At 35.7% G+C, this 25827-nt stretch overlaps 2 protein-coding genes across 8 annotated transcripts in view; one reads left to right on the top strand and one right to left on the bottom strand.

Moving 5' to 3' along the window:
- Positions 1–25827, bottom strand: part of LOC122572153 (dynein assembly factor with WDR repeat domains 1-like) — a 63518-nt gene that overhangs the window by 11890 nt on the left and 25801 nt on the right. The gene's annotated exons all lie outside the window — the stretch shown is intronic.
- Positions 1636–25742, top strand: LOC122572152. Of its 3 annotated transcripts, none has more exons than XM_043736793.1 (12): positions 1636–2111; positions 15478–15721; positions 16630–16784; positions 17180–17391; positions 17840–17984; positions 18183–18422; positions 18918–19287; positions 19384–19564; positions 19679–19842; positions 21035–21238; positions 21994–22161; positions 22805–25742. In XM_043736793.1, the coding sequence occupies exons 2-12, from the start codon at positions 15625–15627 to the stop codon at positions 23374–23376; spliced, it is 2508 nt and encodes an 835-aa protein (XP_043592728.1). In that variant the 5' UTR covers positions 1636–2111; positions 15478–15624; the 3' UTR covers positions 23377–25742. The 3 variants fall into 3 exon arrangements, with proteins under 3 accessions (XP_043592728.1, XP_043592727.1, XP_043592729.1); XM_043736792.1 differs by having other exon boundaries at positions 1636–2107; XM_043736794.1 differs by lacking the exon at positions 1636–2111 and adding an exon at positions 13497–13515.

Consider the following 25827-nt stretch of genomic DNA (forward strand, 5'->3'; position numbering starts at 1 on the left):
TTACATCAGAAACACGGATTTCTTTTCATAGTACGCTAACTATGCATTCAAGGGTGATTGAAATGAGAACAATTCTGAAAACAAATACTGCTATGTCGTGAAATAATTCGGCTTTACCATCTATGACTTATGATGTCAGTGTGTGAGAAAGCTACGATATTTAAAATTCCAATTAATATTAAAATCCAAATTATTTTATCGCCATCCAAGATGAAAAGAATTATTGTTAAAATTGATTTAATCTTTGCATAAGATTTAATTACGTTTCATGTATTATTTTGAATTATTGTTAATTTTTATTTTCCTTTCGAGTAAGATTTAATAGCTCTGATAAAGAGTAAATAATTGCACATTAGTTCTTTCACTGACTTTTGCCTGATAACTCGTGTGTGTACACTTTGAAATACAATAGTAGATAAGTATAATAGATAAATGTTAGATGTATTGGAAAGCTCTGCCGTTCCCTCGATAATTCCATTTTTATTTCTAATCTCCAATAGCGTCGGAAAACTCCATTTTAGATCGACAACCGATCTAAATTTTATCATGTTCATTTGTGCCATAAAAGTAATTAAGCGTTGACGCAGAGCATAGTCTATTAGTTTCAATGTCAGAGGTAAGACACAATTTATGGCACTATATTTCGCGCCTCTTGTTTGTCAAAACAGAAGTGTGATTCGCACATAGAAATTTGAGAATCATAGAGAATCTGACATTGCAAATATAAACACGAGACCATGAAATTACTTGGATGACACGTGACTTCATATTTTTCGCAAGTTAACGAAAAAATTAAACGCGTAACATAAACCTAGGGATGTAAAAAAGACAAAATTATTTCATACGCCTGATAGTTTAATAGGAGAAGAAGAAATAAAAGAGATGAAAAAGTCACGAACCTATACGTACGTAGTATGTTGATCCCTCGCGACGTATCACCATTAATGGTGAATCCATCCGTTTCGAATCCGCTATATGGTGTGCTTATCCTGCCTTAATAACGGCATAATGATGTGTGTCAAGGATTCGCAAGTCGTCGTGATGAAAAGTTGCAGAAATCTGCTACCTGTTCGCCGGGCAACTGACACCAGACAGATAAAATATTCTTACAACCTCGCGATACCGTTATACGAATACGACCGAACGATTGATTTCAATTTCACTTCCGATTCAAACAGGAACAATGTGTACGGATTATCGGAATAAATCAGAATAAATCGAAATAAATCAGAATAAATCAGAATAAATCGCAATAAATTACTAAATGTCAGATCTGCTATTTGGATTCTCTTTTTTTTTGTGGTTTATATTAAATATTTTATATATTGTTTAAAACCAACAGTCCAACCGATCCATCGAACAGTTTACCAAACAGCATCGTATACGCGATATACGCGATAATCGATCGATGAAATCAAGATGCCAATGAAAACGGTGAATGGCCATAGAAACGCTTGTATCTCAGAAAAATTGCATAAAGTTGAACGAAAAACGGTTGCACCGGTTCCTTATCGTCCACACCGGCTATCAATGGGCAGGTAAATCGGCGTGTTCCGTCGCGGTCATGGTCTTAGATCCGATTGGCGTATTAGAATACACGTATTTTCGAGCTGGTGCGTTGCCATCGACGATCGAGTCTGGCAGTATTGCGCTTGACAGCGCGCAGAACGGACCCAGCGGCGATTCTGTCACTTCTCCAGGGTCTGAGAACCGCGATTTCGACGCGTTGTTCGATCTTCGTTGTCAATCGGACACGCAGACATAAGAATTCTTAACGATAATCCCGTATCACGTAAAATCTTTACATCCGAGTGTCTTCGTCTCGCGATCCTTCGTTTCGTGAATTGAACAGATTTGAATTAGAATTTATTAATAAGAATCTTGAAGTTGGATTTTCAAACGGAAACAACAAAAAAAGAGAAAGAAAATAAAAAGAACATTTGAATATTCTGAGTTGAACAAAGAGTGCGAAGAATTAGATTTGGTGAAGAATTTGAGAGGCGATTTAAAAAAATTGGAAAGTAGGCCGTCCTCGTGGCTGGCCGAGAATCTCTGAACGAAGAATTGCTTGATGTCTCTACTTCCTGGTATTGAATGGTGGACGAATGTACGTAAGTTGTTCATTTTACTCTCAGGGTAATTGTTGTTGATATAGTTAGGTGAATGAAGAGGCAGAGTATATCTCGTGTGCGTGTGGTGGTTTGAGTGGTATGAATAGACATAGTCTGTTTATTGGCTGGTGATGTCGGTGCTTCCTGTTTGACGTTTTTTACGTGCGCGTTGAGCTGCCGGGTTGCGAGTATAGCGAGGTTCGATCATAACGTCTATGAAAAATCGTTCTCTGAATATCGAATCCGGTTCATGGGAATTTTTAGCTTCGTAACTACACGATAATTTGGATTAGTTTTGAAGTAATCTCTGGTACAAGTTGGAGGCCGAAGCTTCGTAACGATATAAGCCACCGTTCTAAAACAAATGTATTCGAAACTCGTTCAGTCTTGCTAATATCTAGACCCATTGGAATACCAGAACTTCGTTCAAAATTCTTTTCAACGCGAATCTATCTTAATCGTCAATAATTTTTGAACTTGGGTATTCAGAGAACGATTAGAATCCAATGGAGATAATATTAGGAATCGGAGAAATAAAACGAACCCGACGAACGCCGATAACCATAAGGAAACAAAACCACCTTTCTAAACGATGGGAACTACCTGAAAATCAGCCACGATCATACTTTTCTCGTGTTTTATTATTATAAATAACGCTCCATTTAATCATACACTATGTAAAATTATGCAAATGATAGATGACGTTTAGCTCGATGAAGTTTAGCCTGATGTATTATGTAAAAATATGTAAATTATATAATGTTTCTTCAACTTTATACAGCAGACTACAGAACTGAGCCGCGAGTTCACGAGTATCTTTGTGCAATTTCTGCTGGTGGACAGGCTAGTCGTTTACACGGTGTTACGGTTAATTCAGCGTTCGAACACCGCGCCGTGAAGTGTAGCAAAATTTTGTTCACGGGGGGGAAAAGAAACGCCATAGAAGGTACAAAAGTGGCATTCATCGATGTTGCAGAAATTGTTGGCGCTCGTCCACGGTGATGTGACCGGTGACGCGTGTCCGAGGGTACTAATAATGTAATTTGTGAGTTCCTTTCAATGCTGTGGACGGACTTGGCAGTCGTAGCAAAGCTAATAGGCAAGAATTTTTAATAAAGCGATGCTTTTCAGCGAGATCGCCCCCGACAAGACATTCGGTGAATTTTAAAATCTTCAATTCGCATCCGCTATTTTTAGCGGCGGAGAGTAGCCTCCACGAGCTCAAGTTTCCGGAAGTTTAATAAAACGGAGCAGGAAAAGTTCGAGCAACTGAAACTACCTCTTAAACGTTTGGATTACTTTTAACAGCGGTGGTTTGTGAAAGGAAACGCTGGCTTGGTTAAAAGGCATTTCGTTGTTTCCAAGAAATTTTGGTGGCCGGTTTCGTGAAAAGCTTGTGTCGGATATTTTTTATTGCCCATTTTCGGATAATTTTCGAACAATTTTCTCGCGTATCTTCGCAGACAGTTTCATTTTATCGGCCTTCTTCGAATATTTGCGCTTGTAGCTACTATAAATGTCACGATATCTGTTTCGAAGAATAAACGACGAGAAGTTTTAGACCACAGGAATTTGTTCAGGGAGAGTCTGCTGTGTTCAGATACATAATTCGATATTCTGATAATGGTGCAATTACTAATGAAAAACGTTACATTGTTTCGCATGAAATACGTCGCTTCCACGGTGCATAAATTTGAGGGACCATTCATTAAACGATGTCCCATCGTCAATCGTTATTGATTACGTTAACTACGTTAAGGAGGAAGAAATTTGTTCTAAAGCACTTGTAACGTATATTAGACGTTAATTAGATATTTCGTCCGAGTATCAGAGAGTCTTGTGATTATTTGTCATTGATCATTAGATTATTTTTCTCACTCTTTAACACGACGTGACTATTTAATATTTGGGCTCGGAAAAGGTGCCACCAAGAAACGTAGAATCCATACATTTAGCATTTAAAGAAGGTTACGCAAATGTCAGGAGACTTCAACGTTGCTTTACGAAATTCTGGAGGCTGGTCATTTGTTTATTGGAAATAAACTACGGAGGTCAGAAAATAGACAATAATGTTTTAAGAGATATCAAAGGCAATAACGTTTTAAGCGAAAGCAAATTATTCCGCGAACGGAAAAAATGGAAAAGATAGGGGCGCTAATTTAGTTAACTAAAGTACAGAAGTTTCGGCGAATGGAAATAGCCGTGCAGAACACACACCTGTCGTTTTATTCAAGAAACATAATGGCGAATGTTTGATTACCTATATTTACTACGTTTTGCAACCTGGGCTCCCCAGTACTATAATTTATCGACTACTAATATTAGTAGATGGACCTGATTCGTCGCCTGTTGTGTCTTGGAAATTTTCACTAATAATAGATATCAACTTAATTGTGGAAAAGCGATCCGGAACTGCAATTGCCAAATTTATGATGCGTTTTCGCGTCCATTCGTCCTTTTAACGTTCCAACGTTCTTTTAACCATCGTTGTGTATTCATATTTCAGTATCGCATCCTTCCTAGTAAAGAATTAGTTTTTAAGGAAAGAAAAAAAAACCACTTGCAGTAGAAGCGGAGACGGCTTGATCAGATAGAAGCGGCGAAGATAGAGATCCGCAGGATATGACAGATAAGTCCGAATCATATTTTAATCCTTGAAGTTGACAGGTTAGCCTTGTCATGCACCTACATTGATTTCCGTCTATTCAATGACGATTACTTCTTTGTAAACACCAGAATTACCAAGCGATAGCGATGTTCTTTATTTTTACTGCTTTCTAGAAGGACCTTTTTAATATTTGAATTATTTACGATCAAATGAGATCGTAATTTAGAATTGAAATTAGAATTAATATTAATGTTCGTCTACATGCAAACATGGACAACGATAGGACGCAAAGCAAACGATGAAGCTGCAATTTTCTGCGATTTCGAAACAGCGGACGATAGGAGATTTTTAACTGAGAGAGGCAAAGGATGCGTGACAATTCTTTTAACGCAAAAATTTAACGATAATGCGTGCCAATGATGATAGTCAAACGATTCCCATGGCAATCGATCTACTCCCTATATTTGTTTCGACCGAGTGCATAATCCAGAAACGTGATCCTCTAATTGTTTTGAGTGGCGCATCATTCGGAGCATTGATCAATGACGCAGATCGGACGATCTGTCATCCACGGTGACGCGTGTCGCGGACTACTAACAACGTAATTTGTGAGTTCCTTTGAATGCGCTCTGGACTCCGGAGGTGCATATGGAGTAACATAGGAGCTGTAATAGTTGTTGAATACACTTGACCCGATTCGACGGCGTCGCGTCGCCGTCGTTGCCGCGTTCGTAACAGTGAAAGCGAAATCGAAATCGAAGTCGAAATCGAAATGGAACGCTCGATCCGATTCACCGATTATTTTTTCTCCTTTCGAGCGATGGAACAACGCTGCACTTTGTTGCGTTCGAACCTGCGTTTCTTTGCCCTCGATCTCCATAGATCTTTCCATTGCATCGTAGTCCTGGGAGAATTCACAGTTCAGAAAAATGTCAAAAACGGATCTTTCTGCTTTCATTGCCAATTCTGATAATTATATCGCGGTTATTTATTTAGAATCGTATCGTGCAAAGTCTTATGGTACATGGATCGGTACGAACGAATGAAATTCTACTCGATCTTCTATTGGAGAAATATCGCAAGAGCTAGAGGATATCGATCATTCCAAGTTTAACAGCTACGAGAATAAACAGAAATAGCTGTTTCAGAATCGTTAGACGAAAATAAAACACTGCCGGCTATTTACCGAAGTAAAATTGTACATTTTCATTAATACGAGGTTTATCGCAGTGTGAATGGACTTAAAGAAACCGTCATAGCTCTGAAAAAGAACCTTTGCGGTTAAAATATCCAACTATAAGCGCGATACTTGGTTGCCACGAGAGAAACTCGTAAATCTGCATGCCTATTTGGTAACGCTTGTCACCGTGTTTACGTAACTATAGATTTTGCTTATTGTTCGAAATCTATGTCATGAAGATTAGCAAACCGATACCACGGCGAGGGAAAGGAACGATGAAATAAAATAACGAGGTATTAGTCTCGTGAGGAGATGGCGAATCATTAAGCGGCAATGTTTCAATGACGATTCTTATAGGAATTTCGAAATCTGGCACTACTGATCTGAAACTTTCGCTATTGAGATTTATTTTTCGAAAATTATCCGTGCAATAATTTCTACGAAAGATTTCCTGATTTTCAGTTGCAAATAGATATCTTTGTTAATGCGCGGATATTTCTTTCTTCGAATAGAATCTTCGATGAACGTGATGCATCTCGAAGAATGATCCATTCGTTATTTTATGTCATTTCATATTCGCAGGTAATTTATGTAAAAGTTATTTCAATGAGGTGTCTTTCGAATGCTAATGAGACTAAATCCTCAAAGTAAATATCGCGGAGAAAACTGTAGAATCACGCAATACATCGCTAAGAAATAGAAAGGTATCGCACTCGCAAGATAATTGGAAAGGTAAAGCCACGACGCTCGAGTATTGGTGTTGATTTAACAAAAATTAATTTCTAAATGGGTTCGTAACCTTAAGAACTGCTCAAACAATGAGTGTAGCGTAATTGTCGTTGTTTTAATGGACTTTAGTACAAGATGCGTGCAACAAAGAATAACACATCAAGATAGATGATACTGTATAATAAAATAAAATGAGATGACATTAAAGAAACGAGGGATTTTTATTTTTATCTTTATTCAACGTTTATTTTTCCTAATAGTAATAAACTCATTAAAATTTTTGCTTCGCGCTAATCATCGTTAGGAACCTTTCGGTAGACACGCACGTGTATCTAGAAAAACCATTCAGTTATAACCGACCCACCTTTGTTACCTAAACAATATTGCATTGAATGAGCAGCCTCTTCATTATGAATCATAGTTTGTGCGAGTCATAATAGAATTTCAATAACTAGTCTTTAACAGCATTAATCATTATACCGTATTTTTCGTATTTCAGTGTCTAAGCGTTTACAAACTCTAAGTTGCTCGTTGAATAATCAAGTATTTAACATACTTTCTTCCTTACAGATTCTCATTTTCACATTATGCGCGTTAGGAAGATCATTGAAAATTTTTGCACAAGTATCTAATATTCGATATTTATATATGGAATGTATAGGCGTATATACATTACAGACCAAAAGGATAATAGTTGAGAATTAGAGTTTATAATGAATTCATATGTAATCGGATATCAAGCATCGTTATAATATTGAAAGGTTTTAACTGAAATCTCTAAGGATCCAAAGACCAAGTTGCAATACTTCGTTGATGCATCGTACTTCATTTTGAAAACGAATCTGCGAATCGTACTAGAACATCGGTTACATCGATGCTGTGCGATCAAATATGTAACGACACGAGAAACAAATCTAACAGTAACTGGATTAGAATTGCGCAACGAGGAATCATTTTACAACTTACAGTCTGTTCCGCGTTAAAGAGCTTACCAAGATCGTATCCGAAGTTGTTGCGTTTCATAGACCGTAAATCTGAGGAAATGAAGTCTGTACAGGCGACAGCCTAAATGTATGTGAACGAGAAAGGAGAAAACATTGTTGACTTTTCAATGGAAAAAGATGTTCAATAGGTTGGTGGTAGAATTACGAACAATGAAAAAAGTAGGAAAATACACGAGACAGGAATGATTCTTAATTGTTTCAATTACCGGAAACTAATAATCGATATTGGAGCCGCCTGTTACGATACACATGCGTCAACATCTTTTTTTACACATGCCTCCATTATTCCATTTTCATTTTCACGTGACAATAAGATAATACGTCGTAATGGGCATTGTTAAGGAGCCGGACAAATTGCTTCAAATTTGCGATACGTCGACCTACATGTCTTTTGTTTTATTTTCTCTCTCACTCTTCCCTTCTCCTTTTCTTTCTCTTGGACGCTTTAAATTCGGAGGAACCGAGTGACTTTGATCTGAATCTTAGTTTCAGTCTAAATGCTGCTTTCGGAACGTTGAAAATAATGCAATTTAACAAATTATTGGTACGTACTATTTCGCGGATATAGCATAATGATTTGGTATTAATTTTGGGATATCAAAAAGTCGCTGGTTTCTAGTAGATTTTCGTTGAAAGATATTTATTAAAAGATTGTTTCGCTATCGTATTTGTTCGTCGAATGACGTTATTAAAATAATAGTAAACAACGAGAGACTATGGAACCATTTGTATCGCGCTGCGCCATTTTTAATGCCTTTTTGCTCGTTCACAGCACATAATCGAATAAAATAAGATAATGGCGAAGATTTATGACGATACACACGTATACACGTCTGTGTGATCCAATGCAATTCTTTCGAATCAATGTTCCAGACCGCTGTTTAAATCTTTTTCGTTTTCTTTTCAACAGCGAAATATGTCAGTTAAAATAAGTGTAGCGACCACGATATCATACAATGATCGCCAAAGATCTTCTCACTTGACGTTAACAAAGAATTCAGTTTCTAAATATCTCGGAAGTCTCTGCCTGTTTCATCCAAAAAATGAAGAAATTTAAACGCGATGATCGAATCTACTCGATATTTAATAATCGAATCTGAATCTTTTTTAATTAAACACACAACTTACAAGTTAACCACCGCTGATAAAATTGAAGTTTAACAATAAAACGAATCTTATTCGATGTACAATTGAAAAAAAGAAATTGAAAAAAAAAAAAGAAAAGGTATAACTTGCATAAATTCACTAACGTTACAAGTTGATAAATTAATGCGCAAGAAGTCTCTGCGAGTAAAATTAAAATAAATATAAATTAATCGAATATAATTTATATTAATTAATAGGTCATTGGGTAAAAAGTTCCTGGAAGTAAAATTGACGACAAAATAAGTAAATAAACCGCGTTGTTGGTATCCGTTTGTTTGAATTCCGTTCTAAACATTATCTTTCTCGCTGGTTGACCGCGTCAAGAAACTGAAATCAGTATTAGAAAAGCATACTCTTCTCACGAGCTTCCGTATGTAACGCGTGCCAAGTCTTGAATAGAAAACGTGTCCTGAGTTGTTGAGCCACAATGTTTCCGTACTACTTGACCTCTGCTTGTCTTCGCGAGCCTCCATCTGTCACATTAGAATCGTGGTCGCGAACAATTACAAAATCTCGTCCTTGCTTTGGCGTCGATGTTCCCGTCAACTTGAATCGCCATTGAAACTAGCCATCGATCTTTCAACCGACTAATTTTATGTACACTGTAAAACGCAAGGAATATTCCCAAAGTGTGAGTCGCGTTAAATATTAATTAAAGTATGAAGGTAATTTACATGTTCGTTGGGTGTTAGTGTTCACTCAATGAAAATCGTCGAAGTTGCTGGAAACAACGTCGAAATAAAGATAAATTACTCGAATATAATAACGAGTATCAGCTGATAGATTATCAAGCAAGGAGTCCCTGATGCTATAATTAAAATCAAATTAACAATTCAAAGTCGATCGAAGGAAGAATAGAAAAGAAGAACAAAGTCAAGTTTGGATCGCTTATCAAGCAACCGTAGGCAGCAATTACATTTTTTTTTTTCCTAATTGTGATCATCGTTATGAAAGAACTTGCATCAAGTTACACGAGCCAGTCCTTGTATATTATACAATGCTATTCATTGCAAATAAATACCACCGTGTTTTTAATTGAAATATTCGTATGGTTAAAAACAGCGGATGGCTCGTTTACGTTGTAAAGTTTATCGCAGACTGTGTGCTAAGTGTTTCTATTGTTGGAAGAATAAAAATGACACCGTATCGGAATGTAATGGAAAACGCGACAAGGCATGAACTCGAGCAAACACGATCGCATACCAAGGCTAACAAAAAAGTTGAAGAGAAGACGAACGACGTAAATACTGTCTGGTAATGGTAATCTTACGTGATATTCTAATCAGAAACGTACGTATCTAGCGCGTTTAATGCGATCCTTTGTTTATCAAACAAAAAATCCTCCGTTTCCAGTATTCTCCATCTCTCGTACAAATCTTTCGCCTTTTTTCCTACCGTTTCCTAGCTGTCGTTGAAAAATGCCCCCGAAAAAAAGGAAAGAAAACGGAAGGAAAAGGAAGGAACAAAAAGAGAGAAACAAAATGTTTCAGGAAGAGGATACTTAGCACTCGGCTCGTCCGACAAACTCCGACGTCGTACGAATTACGCAATTACATTTGTAATGGGCCAACATTCAGCTCCGATAACGCTGACAATTCGCGGTAATTACCGTGCCGTATCTCGTAATACCAGGTCGCCTTCGTCTACCAAGACACCAAGTCTTCCGATGGAAAGGAGCAAAAGAAATAAAGTGCACCGAAAAAGTTATGTTTCTCGACCGAGTGACTTTAACGTATAGTTTTCTGTTTCTCTTCCGTTTCTTTGGAAGTTGGAAAACGATGAAACAACGATGAAGGGTAGACGAAAGTTTCGAAGGAGTCGAGAGTTACGTGCTTTTTTTTATAATGGGAGAAACTTGTTCCTATACCGTTTCGAAGTAAGCGCGTAAAACTTAGTTTCTATCGAGTGAATTTTTTAGATACCGGGGAAGTTTCTTCTCGAGTAAAGAAACGGCTTATAATAAATAGATGTCGTTGAAATTGTTGATATTTAATATTCCGGTTACACGTGACTAATTGAATATATAGATATAACAAGTATGAAAAGCGATATCGAAACATGTCGCATTGGAAAAAAATTTCTGAATCGGCGAGTAATGAATATCGAATGAGATATCGCGGTATTTAATAACGCTAAACACCGTTACATCATGAACATTGAGTATGATACATAGAATATCTTTTCAATGTGATAGTAGCATTAATTCATTATCGTTAAGAAAATTGCTCATGAATATAACAGTGGGAAAAGAATACGAGAAACGTAAGAAATTATTTGCAAAAAATGCGAAGAAATGTATCTTGAAACGTGTTTGATATGTCGATAAAACATTCATAACTATCAGAGGGACATTTTAATGTTTGTAATCGAGTAGCTTGTAAATTTGCATTGCTACGAGTAGATCGTATATCGATCTAGAGCTATTATTATTAATTTTATTAAGACACGAAAGATATTTTATTGTTTATGAATATTTTCTGACGATTAAAAAAGATTACTTCATAACTAATGATAAACTAAGGATAAACTATCTTTTTGATACCTTTTCTTTTTCTTTGCAACGTCTAACGTCGCGTTTATTTTTCTAAAAATTAAGTAGATGAGAGTTATGCAATGAAAAGAATTCTGAGAAACTATTTTGTACTTGGTGAAATAAACAAAGCATAAAATCAAAGCTTCACCGAGCTGTTATTGAATATTTATCGATTTGTACGAACGACTCGCATCTATTCGTTACCATCTTCTTGTCTATTCTGAATGCGTATACAATTTCCATTTTTGATAATCATCAAAGCTGAATTTTCACAAACTTTGTACGAAAACCTTGGTAGTAGATACTTTGACACTGAAAATTCATTGTTCTATCCGTAAACTGTGGACTTAATAATTCTGTCAATAATAGAGCGAATACCTTCTCTTATTATTTGGAGTAACAAAGATATTTCGCGTGACCAGAGTCTACAAAGCATCCTATTAGCATTAGAAGTACGAAAATATTTCCCCTCTCTGTTTATATCGATTATGTTACGATGCCATTTGGAATAACAAATAGCGCCGAGAAAAGTTTCTCTGACATAATTCTCTTACGTTATTCGCAAGATAATCTTCTTCTATTCGCGGAAACAGACCACAATTCATGTTAAATTACAAAATAATCTTATAGATTGTCAAGATGACAAGAACACAATTATTTCTTGCGCCCAATGAAAAAAAAAAGAAGGAGACATTGCGAACAAATTTTCATGAAACACGGAAGAAAACGCGTAAGATCTAAAAGGGTCCGAAGAAACGAGCTCCTTCGAACTCTGATTTTTTTTTCACTGAAAATAGCTGAAATTAGCATTCTTCGAGTCTCCGGAAATGGTCATCGTGTTGCACATAAATATCATTACGACCTTCAATTCGTTATGTCACCGTTCCGTGGCTCGGTATAAAAGGAAAAAATTCAAGAATTTATCAGAGAAGTCGTGTATCTCGACACACATCTCTATCGATGATGTTTCAAAGAGAGTTTTTACGCGTTGATTCGTGATCGTAGTTGAGGTGCGGTAATGATTGCTGTAATTCATCCCTGAAGAGAAGTCATGCACGGTTTCCTTGTGAAAACGTGTGGAATTTGCTCGGTAGTTTCAGTCGTTTCGTAACCGACCAGAAGATGTTTAGTCTCGTTAACGTCTCGTTCGATTGTTGTAATCCTTTGTTTAAGACGGTTTTGGCTTTTTTGCTTTTTAATCTCGATTAGAGTCGGTCGATGATAAGAGTAGACTGCGATCGTCGATGCGAATGTCCCGTTTGTCTTTAAAAGCTGAACTCTCAAATACGACTGTGTATTTTTGTACGATAATACATAGTTCATTAAGCAGATAATGGCGTTACAACAGTTTTTACAAGATAGAAATTATTATTGACACGCTGCATCGGCGTTGACAGCAAAAAGAAAGACGATGATTGTTGCATATCGTAAATTATTAATTAATCGAAAAAGTTTCACTTTACTTGTTATATGTATAACATTTTATGTAATATATAACGCACAATAATATGTATAATAAACATTTACAATAAAAATTAGAGAATTACGATAAAAGAGAGAAAGTGTATAGGTTTTCAATTTCGTATTGTACTTCGGGATACAAGAATAGCAATCGTGTATTATCTACCGTAACTTACAACACTAATTTCGATTTATCTATCTCGCATAAATTAGAAATAACTATCAATTAACATACACGATGAGACTAACATGACGCATCTATTTTGCAAGTCGTATTTCCCGTGACTTTGATAAAGGAGACGGTCATCTTTTGACTTGCTGTTCTAATTTCTTCTTTCAACACTTTCCTTTTTTACTCTCGCGAAAGAAATGCAGTTATATAAAAAGTCATTTGATTGTCGATTCGCGGACGTCAATTTCATACTTTTAACGCCTCGAAACGCGAATCTTCGATTATTGCAACGTCATTTGATTTGCACAGCTGATGGAACGAGTAGGATACGTGCCGGACAATTAAAACACATCTGGCGGGCCTGGTGGCGAAACAAACGGCGATATCCGAGACTCAGTTTATGGATTGGCTCTTGAACTTCGTACAAACGACACCGTTATCGACAGTTTTGAAAACAATCAGCAACTCGATAAAGGAAACACGAAATTCAAAGGAACGACGCGCTTGATGCGACTGGCATTTAATCGTACGATGCTACGAAATTTCTAAAATACTTCATCACGGTATTCCTGTGCGTAATTCAATTTGTTTCGAACGTAGATACGTAGATTTCGTTATATTTCATTATTACATCTTTTGAAAGCACTAGATCCCGTTACGAAGGGGCGTCGTGCTGACGTTCGAAACATTTAAGAAACGTGTTCATCGCGGAATTAAACTAGTTTTATTTTCAGAATCAAACGAATGATCTTATAAACTGGAAACGTGCGTTGGAAACGCGTCTAGTAAATAATAAATAGTATTTCGTAATCGAAAAGCATAGAAAGGTGGTTTAATTAGAATTAAACGATAAAGATGGTAATAAAATAATAACAGTGTTTCGTTAATTAGAAATTACTCGTATGGAAAATATCCATAACACGATACAGATTACAAGGAAATTAAGCGAGCTTGGAACTTGCAGCAGGTTAATGTACGACAACCGCGAATTTCAATAAATCACGAGCAGAACGGCAGAAAAAGATCGAACCCGTGGATAATCAGCTACCTGCTCCATCGCGTATATGCAGAATTACGTAACCTGGCGATGCATAATTACCATCTCACTATACCGCCGTTTCCGACACACGCACCAATTTGAATTATTCATTTGCCCGCGACAGTTTATTCGTAGCTTTGATTTAACATCAAGTCTCTCATTAAAAAGTAGCGGAAAGTGCCGTTACGAGAAATTTTCTAATTATTTTTCCGCCTGTCTTTTATTTCTTCTTCAATTGCATCGGGAATCGGTATCGTATTTGAACATCATAGATACCTATATTTGGTCGTCATTGATCTTTCAAAGCGGAAACTGACGTACAACAGCGTAACATTCATGGTGTGTGGCGTGAATTGTTAAACCGTTATGTAAAAGTCATGACATTCGTATTGACACATCATCCACTGTCACGGCTACCGTTTCTTGTCCACTGTCAATAACCAAGCCTTTATTAGAGAGTCGCTCGTTCTAAAATACATCTCTGTTCCAAAAATAGTATCGCATAATCGAAATCTGAAGAAAGTAGTCGCGTTAACATAATCCATTTTTCATGATTTTACGATTTTTATGTCAATCTGGTTGGTCGAAAGAAGAGGATTTATTATGAAATTGAAATGCGGACTGTACGTAGTATAAACGGTCGAAATCTTGTAGAATTAATATTACAACGATTAATATCACTGCTCGTAATACAGTAATATCTATTAATTATAGTACTCTATCAATTGATTTAATTCTTGCGCATATCGCTTTTGGAATATAAGCGGTAGCTTTTCCACGATTCTGTAAATAATTTCATAGCGCCAAAAGGAACAGACAACAGCGTTCGTCGTTACTAATGTAGAACTAATGACAAACGTCGTCTATCATCATTTTCCAATAACTCGAAGTAACGAAGTAGATCTAGAAGTTTGTTTCGAATAAATATTTGCACCCGTTCGACCAGCTAATGGCTCGTGTTACCGGATGTAGTACAGTACTCGATGATCGTACACAGAAAAAATCAGCTGACCCGAGCCGAGGTGCAAAGTTGGTCGTCTGCGAGCAACGGTATTTTCATGGAATAAATGTGTCATAATCGATTTGGTAAAGTTTGGCATTCCTTCTGCCATGAAATTCGTATCGCCATTGTAAACCTTGATTAACATTCGATCCAACTTTCTTCCGATTATTATCGCTCCGTCCTCGTTAGCGTTTTATAATGCCAAGACACTCGCAAGCAGTATACGTGTACTTACAATGGCCTGTAAAATTATTTTTGGACCGACCGATGTTATATATTTTCTCGAAAAAGCTGCGTCAGTGAAATTTTAATCGAATCGATTATATTTGCTTTATTCTCTTTGCTTCCTTCTTTTTCTTTTTAATTCATATTTGGAGTTATATCGATACTATGATAAATAAATACTGCCTTGTTATATTTATCGTTACATCATGTAGGTCGCAATAATACGTCGAAATGTTGACATAGGAAGCGCAATCACTTTTTTTCAGTGGGAATAAAAAGCATGCAACGGTGACGCTGTGTTGTTAAAAATATGCGTGGTGCTTGATGCCATTCTTAATATTTGACTGGAAGCATACGCTGTTATTACTTACGAAACTCTTGCACACGACTGATCGTTCCTCGAAAACGACAAAATGATGCTGATCAAGAGTTTCTTCCGGAGGATTATCAAAGACTTCCGGCACAAGGAGTTGCTACCTCTTAAAATGATATTCTTCGTTCAAGCATCGAGTAAGTATTTCTCACAATTGATCGATCGTTAATTAAAGTTAATTGACCAGCAAGTGTTAGTATCTGCGTTTTATACGAAAATTACGCGAATCGTTGGCTTGAGTCTATATATTTGTTACAATATGATTCGTTACAATGATTATTCGAAAAACATTTTGCTGAAAATTTATATTGTTATTTTTTCCGGAATTTTTTTTTATCGATAATAACACAGAAGTTGCTATTCTTTGACCAGACAAACCAAATGAACCAATATTGTTGGTGGTAAATTGCAAAAAATTTGGTGTTACGTGGAAGTTTAAAAATACGTAGGAGAACGTAATTTCTTAAGACAACATCGAAAGTTGTATTCGTTAAAGGATAGATTCGGTTCGTATATTGACTGAAGCATAGATCAGATAGTTATATCCATTAAATCATAAGTTAGTACGTTGTATATACATTGAAATATCCACTAAATCATTCTCTCGACAGTAATATACATGTTGAACGGTATTTCTTGTTGCCAATTTACTTTGACCACATTTTACACCGTCTTCGTGAATAATTTAAAGGGAAAACCGCAGTGCAGATTTAACTTTCGCACTTGGTGAGGTCTTAAATTCTGTTTTTAAAATAGATTCCGGTATATTTCCATCTCTTTCTTGATTCGTTTCATTCTTGATCTATGATCATTTATCTACGTCCATTTACATTTTAATTCTATATAAGGTAATAGTAATTCTATAATAATCTATTTACGTTTATCTATACGATAATTAAATTATTAATAAATAATTAAAATGAACACTTTGCTGTATTTCAACTAACTTTTTCTTCAATTTTCAATCTCTCTTATTATTATTATTACGTTACGATTATTACGTTTCGCGTAATGTAATAATGCTATCTTTAATAATCGTTTTCAGCGCTTTATGTACTTTATCCATATTTGACGATACACATGAGGGAGCTTGGCATAAACGTGGAAGAAACTGCCATAATGAGCGCCATAACGCCGGTGATCGCAATGGTGATGCCACCCTTGGCTGGAATGTTCGCCGATCGCGTGGGAAATTTCAAAGTAAAACTCGAATACCAACAAACTGTAAATATTAGATTGCCGCGTGCAATAAACGACGAAAGCTTCGATCAGCCATTGAAAACCACACGAATCGATACATTTTTTGTTTTCTTATCGCATAAGTTCGTCGACTTGAGCTTCGAGAAGAAATTGACATTAACTGCAATTCCTTGCTTAGAAAAATGCCGATTCGTTTAAATCGCTTATCGTTTGCTACATTCTCGATACGAATAATAAATTGTTTGTATCGCTTAACTTTCTATAGCGCTTTCAAATACCATAATTCTCGTAACGATCGTTGCTCGAATTTCATCTCTCGATTTATCGTTAGTTGACGATACGATGGAGCAAAAGAGGAAGCAAACCACTGACATTGAAACTATGTTCTCATTCAGATCTTATTATCTCTGTTCTCATCGTTCGGCGGAGTCGCGGCCCTTTTATTGCTGCTCGTGCCGATCGGTAGGATAACAGTGGAATTTCCAGACAGAGTCGTTATGGACCTCGGCTGTACAGGGAATAATGGGTTGCTTTACACCATGAGCGAAAATCATCCTTGCGAGACCAGCTTGCAGTCCAAGATCTCCACCAGGATAGAGAGTTGCGGGTAGGTAAGGATACGTGTTCGAACGATTCTGCGTTTTTATACTCGAACGGATTCCGTTGTTCATTGAATATCCGATAACTCCGTTTATTCTTTTTTTTTCTAATTTTGTTAAAAATTAAGTTAATATCGTATGTTGACGATCGTTCGATCTAAACTTGCGTTTAACTTTGTGAAATTATAGATAGTTCGATAGTTCGATGGATGATATATGTCGTTCAAAAAATATAAGCAATACGATTCTCATGAGAGAATCAGCTGTTTTGCTCGATTCAATACAGTTCCTTTAATAAAATACGGCGTATTTTCTGAAATACGTTTTAAATGGCAATCTATATTAACCTGGATTTTATTTCACGAGCAAAACTAAAATCGTCTTACGCAACGTTAAATATCAACGTATACGTCATTGTGGCTTTTAATTAAAAACGCTTAATCTACCTTTTTATAGTTACATGTGTCGTCTAGACGTTCGTAATGACACCGAAGTGCAGTCAATTTTGTCGTCAAGGCTGTACACGATTAAACGATACAACATGGAAACTGGCGCGAATTCTTCGTTCAGGTTTTCGATTGCTCAGGATGAATTGCCACAGGTAATTGATTTAAGCAATTTTATGCAATCGATTCCACATGGTTTATAATATCTCGTAATTGGAATGAAGTAATTTTAATTGATCCTTAGCAAAGAATCGTAGAAAGAGAGAGAGAGAGAGAGAGACTCGTATAAAGAATTGAAAATTTTGATAAAAAATTATACATTACGTTCTCTTAACCGATACAATTTTTTACAGGAAATAGAAGAAGACCTAAGGGAGCACCGGAAGCTAAAGAACAACGAGTACTTCAGGACGTCGATTCGTCAACTGTATGCAAACGAGTACTTCTTTCCATCGAATCGACTGTACGAGTTTTCATGCACCGTGTCGGGATTTATCGAAGATTTCGAAATATCGACCCTAGAACCTGCCATGTCGAACAGAATATACGAGAACCGAACTCTCTGCACTTTCAATCCGGTTATATCACGAGAGGTGAAGTACATAGACAGACTCGTTTAAAAAATACACGATACTTGTTTAAGAAATAGAGAACGTAAAATAATTGTGAAATAATGGAAGAAAATGTCTATTTAGTAACGCGCTTACTTCGAAAATGGGAGATACTTTTGTGTTTTATTTTTTGTCGGTATATTTATTTAAGACGTGTTAGAATTTTTCTAGATATATTTTTCAATTATCTTTTCGCACTCGATATGTTTCGCACAAAGAAGTTTCGAAGGTAGAACGAATTAGCGTAACTGATATTTATAAAAAAAGAAAAACGCTCTCAAAACGAACACTTTTTCTTAATTCAGTGAAAATGAAATCTGTTCGAAGATGATACGACTGCCAATGAGAGATACTTTGTCGCGAAATTGATTTAAATAAGAATCAACCAGTATGGTATTTTTCGATCATTTTTTTCTGTCATACGTTATGCTTCGTTATTCCTCGTGTATTAATCACTGTATGTTATATAACGTTCAGGACAATGCCAGTCAAACGACGAATTATCATTCGTACAAATCGAAGTTGAAAACGTTGGAAGCCACGGACGAAGATTACGAGATGAAACGACGAAGATACCTATCGGAAGAAATCGCGTGGACAGGAAACGAATTTCAAAAGATCACTTGTGGCAATCCTGATCTGGATACAGACAGGATATCTGTGACTCTGCCACTTTTTAATTACTCCTTGAGCTCCAAGCCTTACAAGATCCTAAACGCGGAAGACTGCAACAAAAGATGTATCGTCACTGCGCCTCGTAAGGAGATGTGCTCGAACAAGAAGACAGTGATCGAATACAACATAGGAGTAACTTTCTGGATGTATTTCGCCATTAGAGTGTTTATCGGTGAATACTGCACCTTTTATCGTTTCCTCTCAAATTTTCTTACTTTTCTTTTTCTTTTTATTAAACGTAGAACGACGTCTCAAAATTTATTCGCAGGTGTCATCGGTGGAACTACGTTCGCTATGTTCGAGGGTGCGGTGATCGCTATATTGCGCGAACAAAAGGCCGATTATGGTCTTCAAAGAATTTATGGCAGTATCGGTGGCATGATTTCGTCGCCACTATCTGGTCTGCTTATCGATTACGCGAGCACTGGCAAAGAGTACACGGACTTCAGGTAAAGATTCATCGTTTCAAAGATGTTTAATCGTCTCGTTTCTATAAATGTGTAAAAATCCTATGTAATATAGAGGTAATGTAGAAATTCTCAGAAATGACATACATTTTGCAGGCCAGCGTTTTATTTGTACGCAGGCTTGAAGCTTATCTCAGGGCTGTTAATGCTCGCCATTAATTTGGAATTCAAGTCACCGTCTACAAATGTGGTTCGCGACGTTTTCACCGTGCTAAGGAACATCGAGGCCGCGGCTCTCTTTATCGCCTGTTTCATTCTCGGTAAGAATCTCTAAGTCAATAGCGATAATTAATGTTAACATTCATATTAATAGTAATAGCAGTAGTAGCAGTAATTTTTTGTTTTGACAATTTGATGTAAAGCGGGAGAAGAAATTGTGCCCTGTTGAATTATCGAATCGTAGGAATTCTTAATTTGCTGTGAACTTGCAAAGCTCGAATAAGTTGCGTAATCTTCGTCATTGCTGGTTTCCGCTAATCTTTGATACACTGATCGGCTAATGAAATTGCAGTGACATTGACATTCCTCATCGATGCCGCGAAATTGCGCGTACTTTTTAAAGCAATTCGATTTTAAACGCCGATTGCGTTATACTTCCTCTTTCATTCGTTCTAAACGCACAAAGGTACTATTAAAACGTCCAGTATAATTTTAAAATTTGTCGTTTCTATCGCAAAATTGTTCGATACATTTTTTTAAGCACATTGAGTGGCGTTACAAATATGAAATTATCGGACGATCTTTATAGCGACTACAATTTTAAATCTCCGTTATCCTTAATGATCGAAATTCATAATTTGTTTAAAATTTATATTTTCTTGTTGTAGGACCATTTAAAAGATCTCCTTGTAGGAAAACTGTGAATACGACGAATTTATCATTTTTTAGAAATTTTTATCAAAAGATCTAACGATTTCTATGGTGTTCGCGTGACTTGGAACATCCATCAAAAAATTTTTAAACTTGAAACGTTAATCACGTTAAACGCAGTGATTGCACCGTCCCACTCGTTCTATTCTTGTTAACATCAATCTTAATTTGAGGAGTGAACGCATTGAAACGTATCAATTAAAATTGAAGAATATCGTGTCGAGGATTAGCTTGAAAAGTTAATGGAAGAAAATTCGTAATGGATTCTACAAATTTCATTCATAACATCGTTTTTAATCATTCTGAATTGTAAGAACTGCGAGAAAATTCATTTTCTCGTAGCTCAAAAATAAAAAAACCTCTACAGTTTAAAATCACAATGTATCTAACCGAGTTATACTTACGCGTCATTAATCAAAAACTCTGGTCAGTTTTTCCTTCGTCGTGATAAATATTTATGAACGCAACAAATTCTAAGAAGCGTAAACTTCTTTAAAAAGAGTATCTCTGCTTAATGAGCTTAACGCGAGCAATACGTTATAGCCTGATGACTTTGTCGAGATAAATTCTTTTTTTCTACAGGCACTGCTTGGGGATACATCGAATCGTTCCTCTTTTGGTTGATACAAGATTTAGGAGGATCAAGATCACTCATGGGCATCACCATAACCGTAGGCGGTATTGCCGGTATACCATTACTGGTACTATCTGGTCCAATCATATCAAAGATCGGCCATGCCAATGTACTTTTTATAGGCTTCGTTTTTTACGCCATAAGACTTTGCGGTAAGCGTTCATTTTTAATTCTTACGAGTCTACTTCATCTGCATGATGCTGCTGATAAACGTATGATAGAACTTTCTTTGCCCTGGTAAAATGAAAAAACAACTGGCTATTAAGCAACTTTATTTAGGCATGTTTTATATTTTGGAGCTTGAGGTAGCCGACTCGAGGATAACGTCACTTAGCATAACGTCGCTTAGCATAACGTCAGAGCAACATGTATGTAAATGAAAGAATAAGGAAGTCGATGTTAGGATGTTTAATCGACAAGTTTTACGAAGATTATGCGTTGCTTCTTTTGGTTCACTAAATTATAGCTGGCTCGACGAGGTGGGAAAAGAAAGAGAAAAGGAGATGGCGATCTTAGAAAAGATTACAAATTTTTATGGTAGCGTGTAAAGGTAGATACATAGATACAAATAACATGATAATATAGAATGGACAGGAAATAGTGATGCAATAACACGTTAGAAATAAAACGACATGAGCTAATGCAACACATACACGCGCGTATAATTTTAAAAAATTAAATCTAGATGGTATTCGATGCTGGTGAATTTGTGTGGACGAAACAGATATCTTTCACACGCCACTGTGATACGCTTGATGTATTTAAATTATTTACTCTGCCTACTTTTTATCATGACTTTTTATTTCTGTACCCGGTAATTAGGTTTTCATATAAAGTCATTATATAAAGATGTAGAAAAGAACTTGCTTTACGTTTCATTGATTTTTAACTGTTTTTTGTTTTACAGGATACTCCTTGATATACAATCCTTGGCATACTCTTATTTTCGAAGCGTTAGAGTCTGTCACCTTGTCACTTAGTTTCACCGCCGCCGTTACTTACGCAGCGAAATTATCCACTACGACCACTGACAGTTCGATACAGGGATTATTAGGCGGAGTTTATTACGGAGTCGGTGAGAAACACTTTCTCTTGGATAATTTTACAACCTTTTTTTGCCCTAGATTTTTAACGCGTTGACCTTCCATTGCGACTGAATTTCTTTCTAAACTCGTTCATTTGTACGCGTGGCGTCATCAGCAGTCAATTGATATTAGCTCGTTACTTAGATCGATACTCGTAGATTACTTTAGATTTGAAAATAATATATTCTAGTATTTATTTTCAAACGTACTTATCGCGTCTTATTATCGTTCGTTGTTATACTTGTTACTTTCGTTTAAAATGAAAAGCCTTCAAATCTACTTTCGCGTTCCTTAGATGCATAAACGCCACGCATTGCTCACCATATCTTTTATGGTTCTAATTATATCGTTCTAATTATTCTAATTATATCGTTATACGATTATATATAATTGTAATAACTATACCGCGAATTTCTATGCAATTTCATATCTTTCTAAAAAAAAAGTAAAAGAGTGGAAATTTGTTTCACTTACTAAGAATCATAACGAGTAGTTTTATTGTATATTTATAACAAATTATAATATCTATACACTATATATATATATATAAATTCCGTTTTTCTACATTTTCCTACCTTTACACGATAGCAGTCCACAATCTAGCAATAACGATCATTCCTTTAATGCTTGTAGGTAAAGGTTCAGGAAGCTTGATCGGTGGATATCTAATGAAAGCCTTCGGCACTCGACCAACCTATCGAATCTTCGCAATGATAACTCTCATCACCGGTATAATGTACTACATCTTCAACGTGGCTTACCTGAAAAAGCAGCCACAAGTCGAAGGTAACGACATCGTGAAGAAAAAGCCGAAGAACCTCGGCAATCAGAACGGTGTTGAAAATGGCATCATCGAGATCGCTTTGGAGGAAAAGAAAGGCGCGAAATACGACGATGATAAGAACGAATCGAGCAATCTAACCGGAATCGACAATCAGGCTTTTAGCAAGGAAGAAACGGATAATCGAAAGACGAACAGTCTGGAAGCTATCAATAACGCGAAGAATCTTGACAAAATCGAAAAAATGCCATCCGAAGCGAGTAAGAAGAAGTTCGGTGTGAAGAGGTTGAAAAGGATGCAAACCGACGAACGTGATCGATCGAAGGAATGCTCGAAGCAGAAAGGCGCGACGAATCAAAGCTTTGAGAACGATCAGTTTAGGTGTAACGTCACCGTAGAGAGACAACCGGAAGACAATAAGTGACGAAGTTGCCCCAGAGATCTCGATACTCTTTTCTTTCTTCGTTTTTTATCGCGAAACCTCCTTTGTACCATCGGACAGGTATAATATATAAACGAGGCGTTGTAAAAAAATGGAAATTCGAACGTAATCTGGCGCGTGTACGGAAATTTCACACTGTTCAAGTTTCTACACGTTGCTCGTTAGCGAAGGTTGCCGAGTTAAAGATGGATTGGTGTTGTTGGGAATTATTCGAACCTAGTTAATATCTGCACAGAATTCAAGAAATTCCGGTGATCGTTGTCGATTTCGTCTGAAAGAAAAGAAATGTAATTTACATATTTCTATAATACGAAGTAATGAAAGTTACAAGTTACAACATGATCCAGCGAATGCATTTTTGTAATAATTAGAAGGATAATTATTTGTACTTTACTGCACCATCGAATATCCTTTGGAGTAAATAGTTTTTTGAACTAAATATAAATACTCGCATGCTCCGATTTAAATCCCAATTGGAGAAGAAAACGATATTACTTAGGAAAATTTCATATGAAGATTCGAACATATTGGATAAAAATATGCTATAAATAAATGTATTGTTAATGTTCGTATATGCAAATTTAAAGTAGTGATTGAATTTGTTACTGTTCAAACAATTATAAAAAGTACACCAATCCGAAATGTTAAAAGTTGTTTATCCATAGTTGAATCTCGCCCGAAAAATTTCTTCGGGATTACTTCGTAACAAATAGCATCGTGCATGTACTTCACACAATGTCAGATATCGAATTAATTTTATTATACATTTTTAAACATTCGAGAACGCGTACAGAGATGTGAAATGTAACATTCTACTTGTACTAAGCCTAAGGTAATGTAAAATCTTTATTTTATACGTATTTTTTCCTAGGATAACATCCAATTAGTATTGATATTATATGTAAAAGCGATTTATAATAATTTTTGCAATAGTGATACAAAGTTGTTAAATTATTAATAGATGAATCTATTTGACGTTATCGTAGGAAATTGTGGAATTATTGCAAAAATTTATATGATTACTATTGTTAGAGATGTTAAACAACAAACGCCGTACCATTAAAGAGTCGAGTTTTAAATTTCTTATTTAAAATTATGATGTAATTTACACAACTAAATTATTGATATTTGATTAATTTTCCCTTGTATTAAATATTCAAAAGAGTTCTCTTAAAGTTAAAATTTTGATTAACAGAACATTTAATTACATATCATATAATTATAAGATGTTACAGAAGATATTGCCTTGTAAGATATTAATTTGTTATAAAAGAGTGAACACCAGTAGACAAATATTGGCAATATCCTACTTTGAAGAAATATATATTTATTATTATCAATACTAAAAAGAAACATGAGTCTCATCAAGGAGTACTAACAATTCTGATAATATATATATATATATATTTCTATATATATTTCAAGAAATATTAATTAAAAAAATATAGTAGAAATATAGTTGTAATAATAAATTACCCTAAGTAAATGTTATTATTAGAAGCATTATGAAAAAGAAATAAACATTAGTGACATAAAAATACTCATGCTGACAAGTATAATACTAATTACGACAATAATATGGGATATTAATGTTCCAAACATCGTATAAGAATAACATTTATTTATAACATTTATTATACTAATCGGTTAATGAAAACATACTAATGAAGTATTTCAATCGCGTGTTTTCTACCAGAACACGGCACATACTCAAATATCTCTAACAATATGAATTGTAGAAATCTTTTTTATAATCGTGTATCAAGGTAATCGTAAATTGTATACAATTTTGTGTAGAAATTATTCAAAGAAATCGATTATGTACATCTATACAGGGTGAGTCACCTAAGAATTTGAACTGAATCATTTTCGATACTACTAATTATTATAGCGAAAGATGTTTCAAACTTTTCTGTAGGCGAACACGTAAAGCTCATGTGGAGATCAACTTTGCCATTTTAAATGGAATCATATATTTTTTAATAGATTCTACAGCATCGAAATTATTTCAGGTGAAACACTTAGACGACTCACACTGTGCAGTAATAAATTGTTTTTGAATAACAGACTTTAAAGACCAAGAGAATGAAATATTAATATATACAAGCAGGTTGTCAAAATAAACGCAAGCGCGTTATAAAATTATTTTTAAACGATAAGAAGATAATGACAGTTCTTCAATGGGGAACCATAATGTGATATAATTATGCAGGAAATAGCGAGTAATTACGAGTCTCCATAGTGTACGATAACCTAGTTACATCGTTTATGAGCAGGATAATTAAGAAAGGATTACTCTGCTCTATCGTAGTTCAAATAGAAAAATAAACGAAAATATAAATAACCAAGATTATCTTTCATTACTTCGAACTCTTTCATAGTATTTCATAGTGTTCATAGTCCAACAACGAGAATATGTTACAGGTAAATCGA

This window comes from Bombus pyrosoma, linkage group LG10 (genome assembly GCF_014825855.1).
Source record: "Bombus pyrosoma isolate SC7728 linkage group LG10, ASM1482585v1, whole genome shotgun sequence".
Taxonomy (NCBI): Eukaryota; Metazoa; Arthropoda; class Insecta; order Hymenoptera; family Apidae; genus Bombus; species Bombus pyrosoma.

Excerpts from the sequence above, each read along its gene's own strand:
- LOC122572152 (XM_043736793.1), top strand. The coding sequence starts at position 15,625 with ATGATGCTGATCAAGAGTTTCTTCCGGAGGATTATCAAAGACTTCCGG. Across the intron at positions 18,423-18,917 it reads ATCCGGTTATATCACGAGAG|GACAATGCCAGTCAAACGAC; the intron begins GTGAAGTACATA and ends TATAACGTTCAG. Across the intron at positions 19,565-19,678 it reads AAAGAGTACACGGACTTCAG|GCCAGCGTTTTATTTGTACG; the intron begins GTAAAGATTCAT and ends TACATTTTGCAG.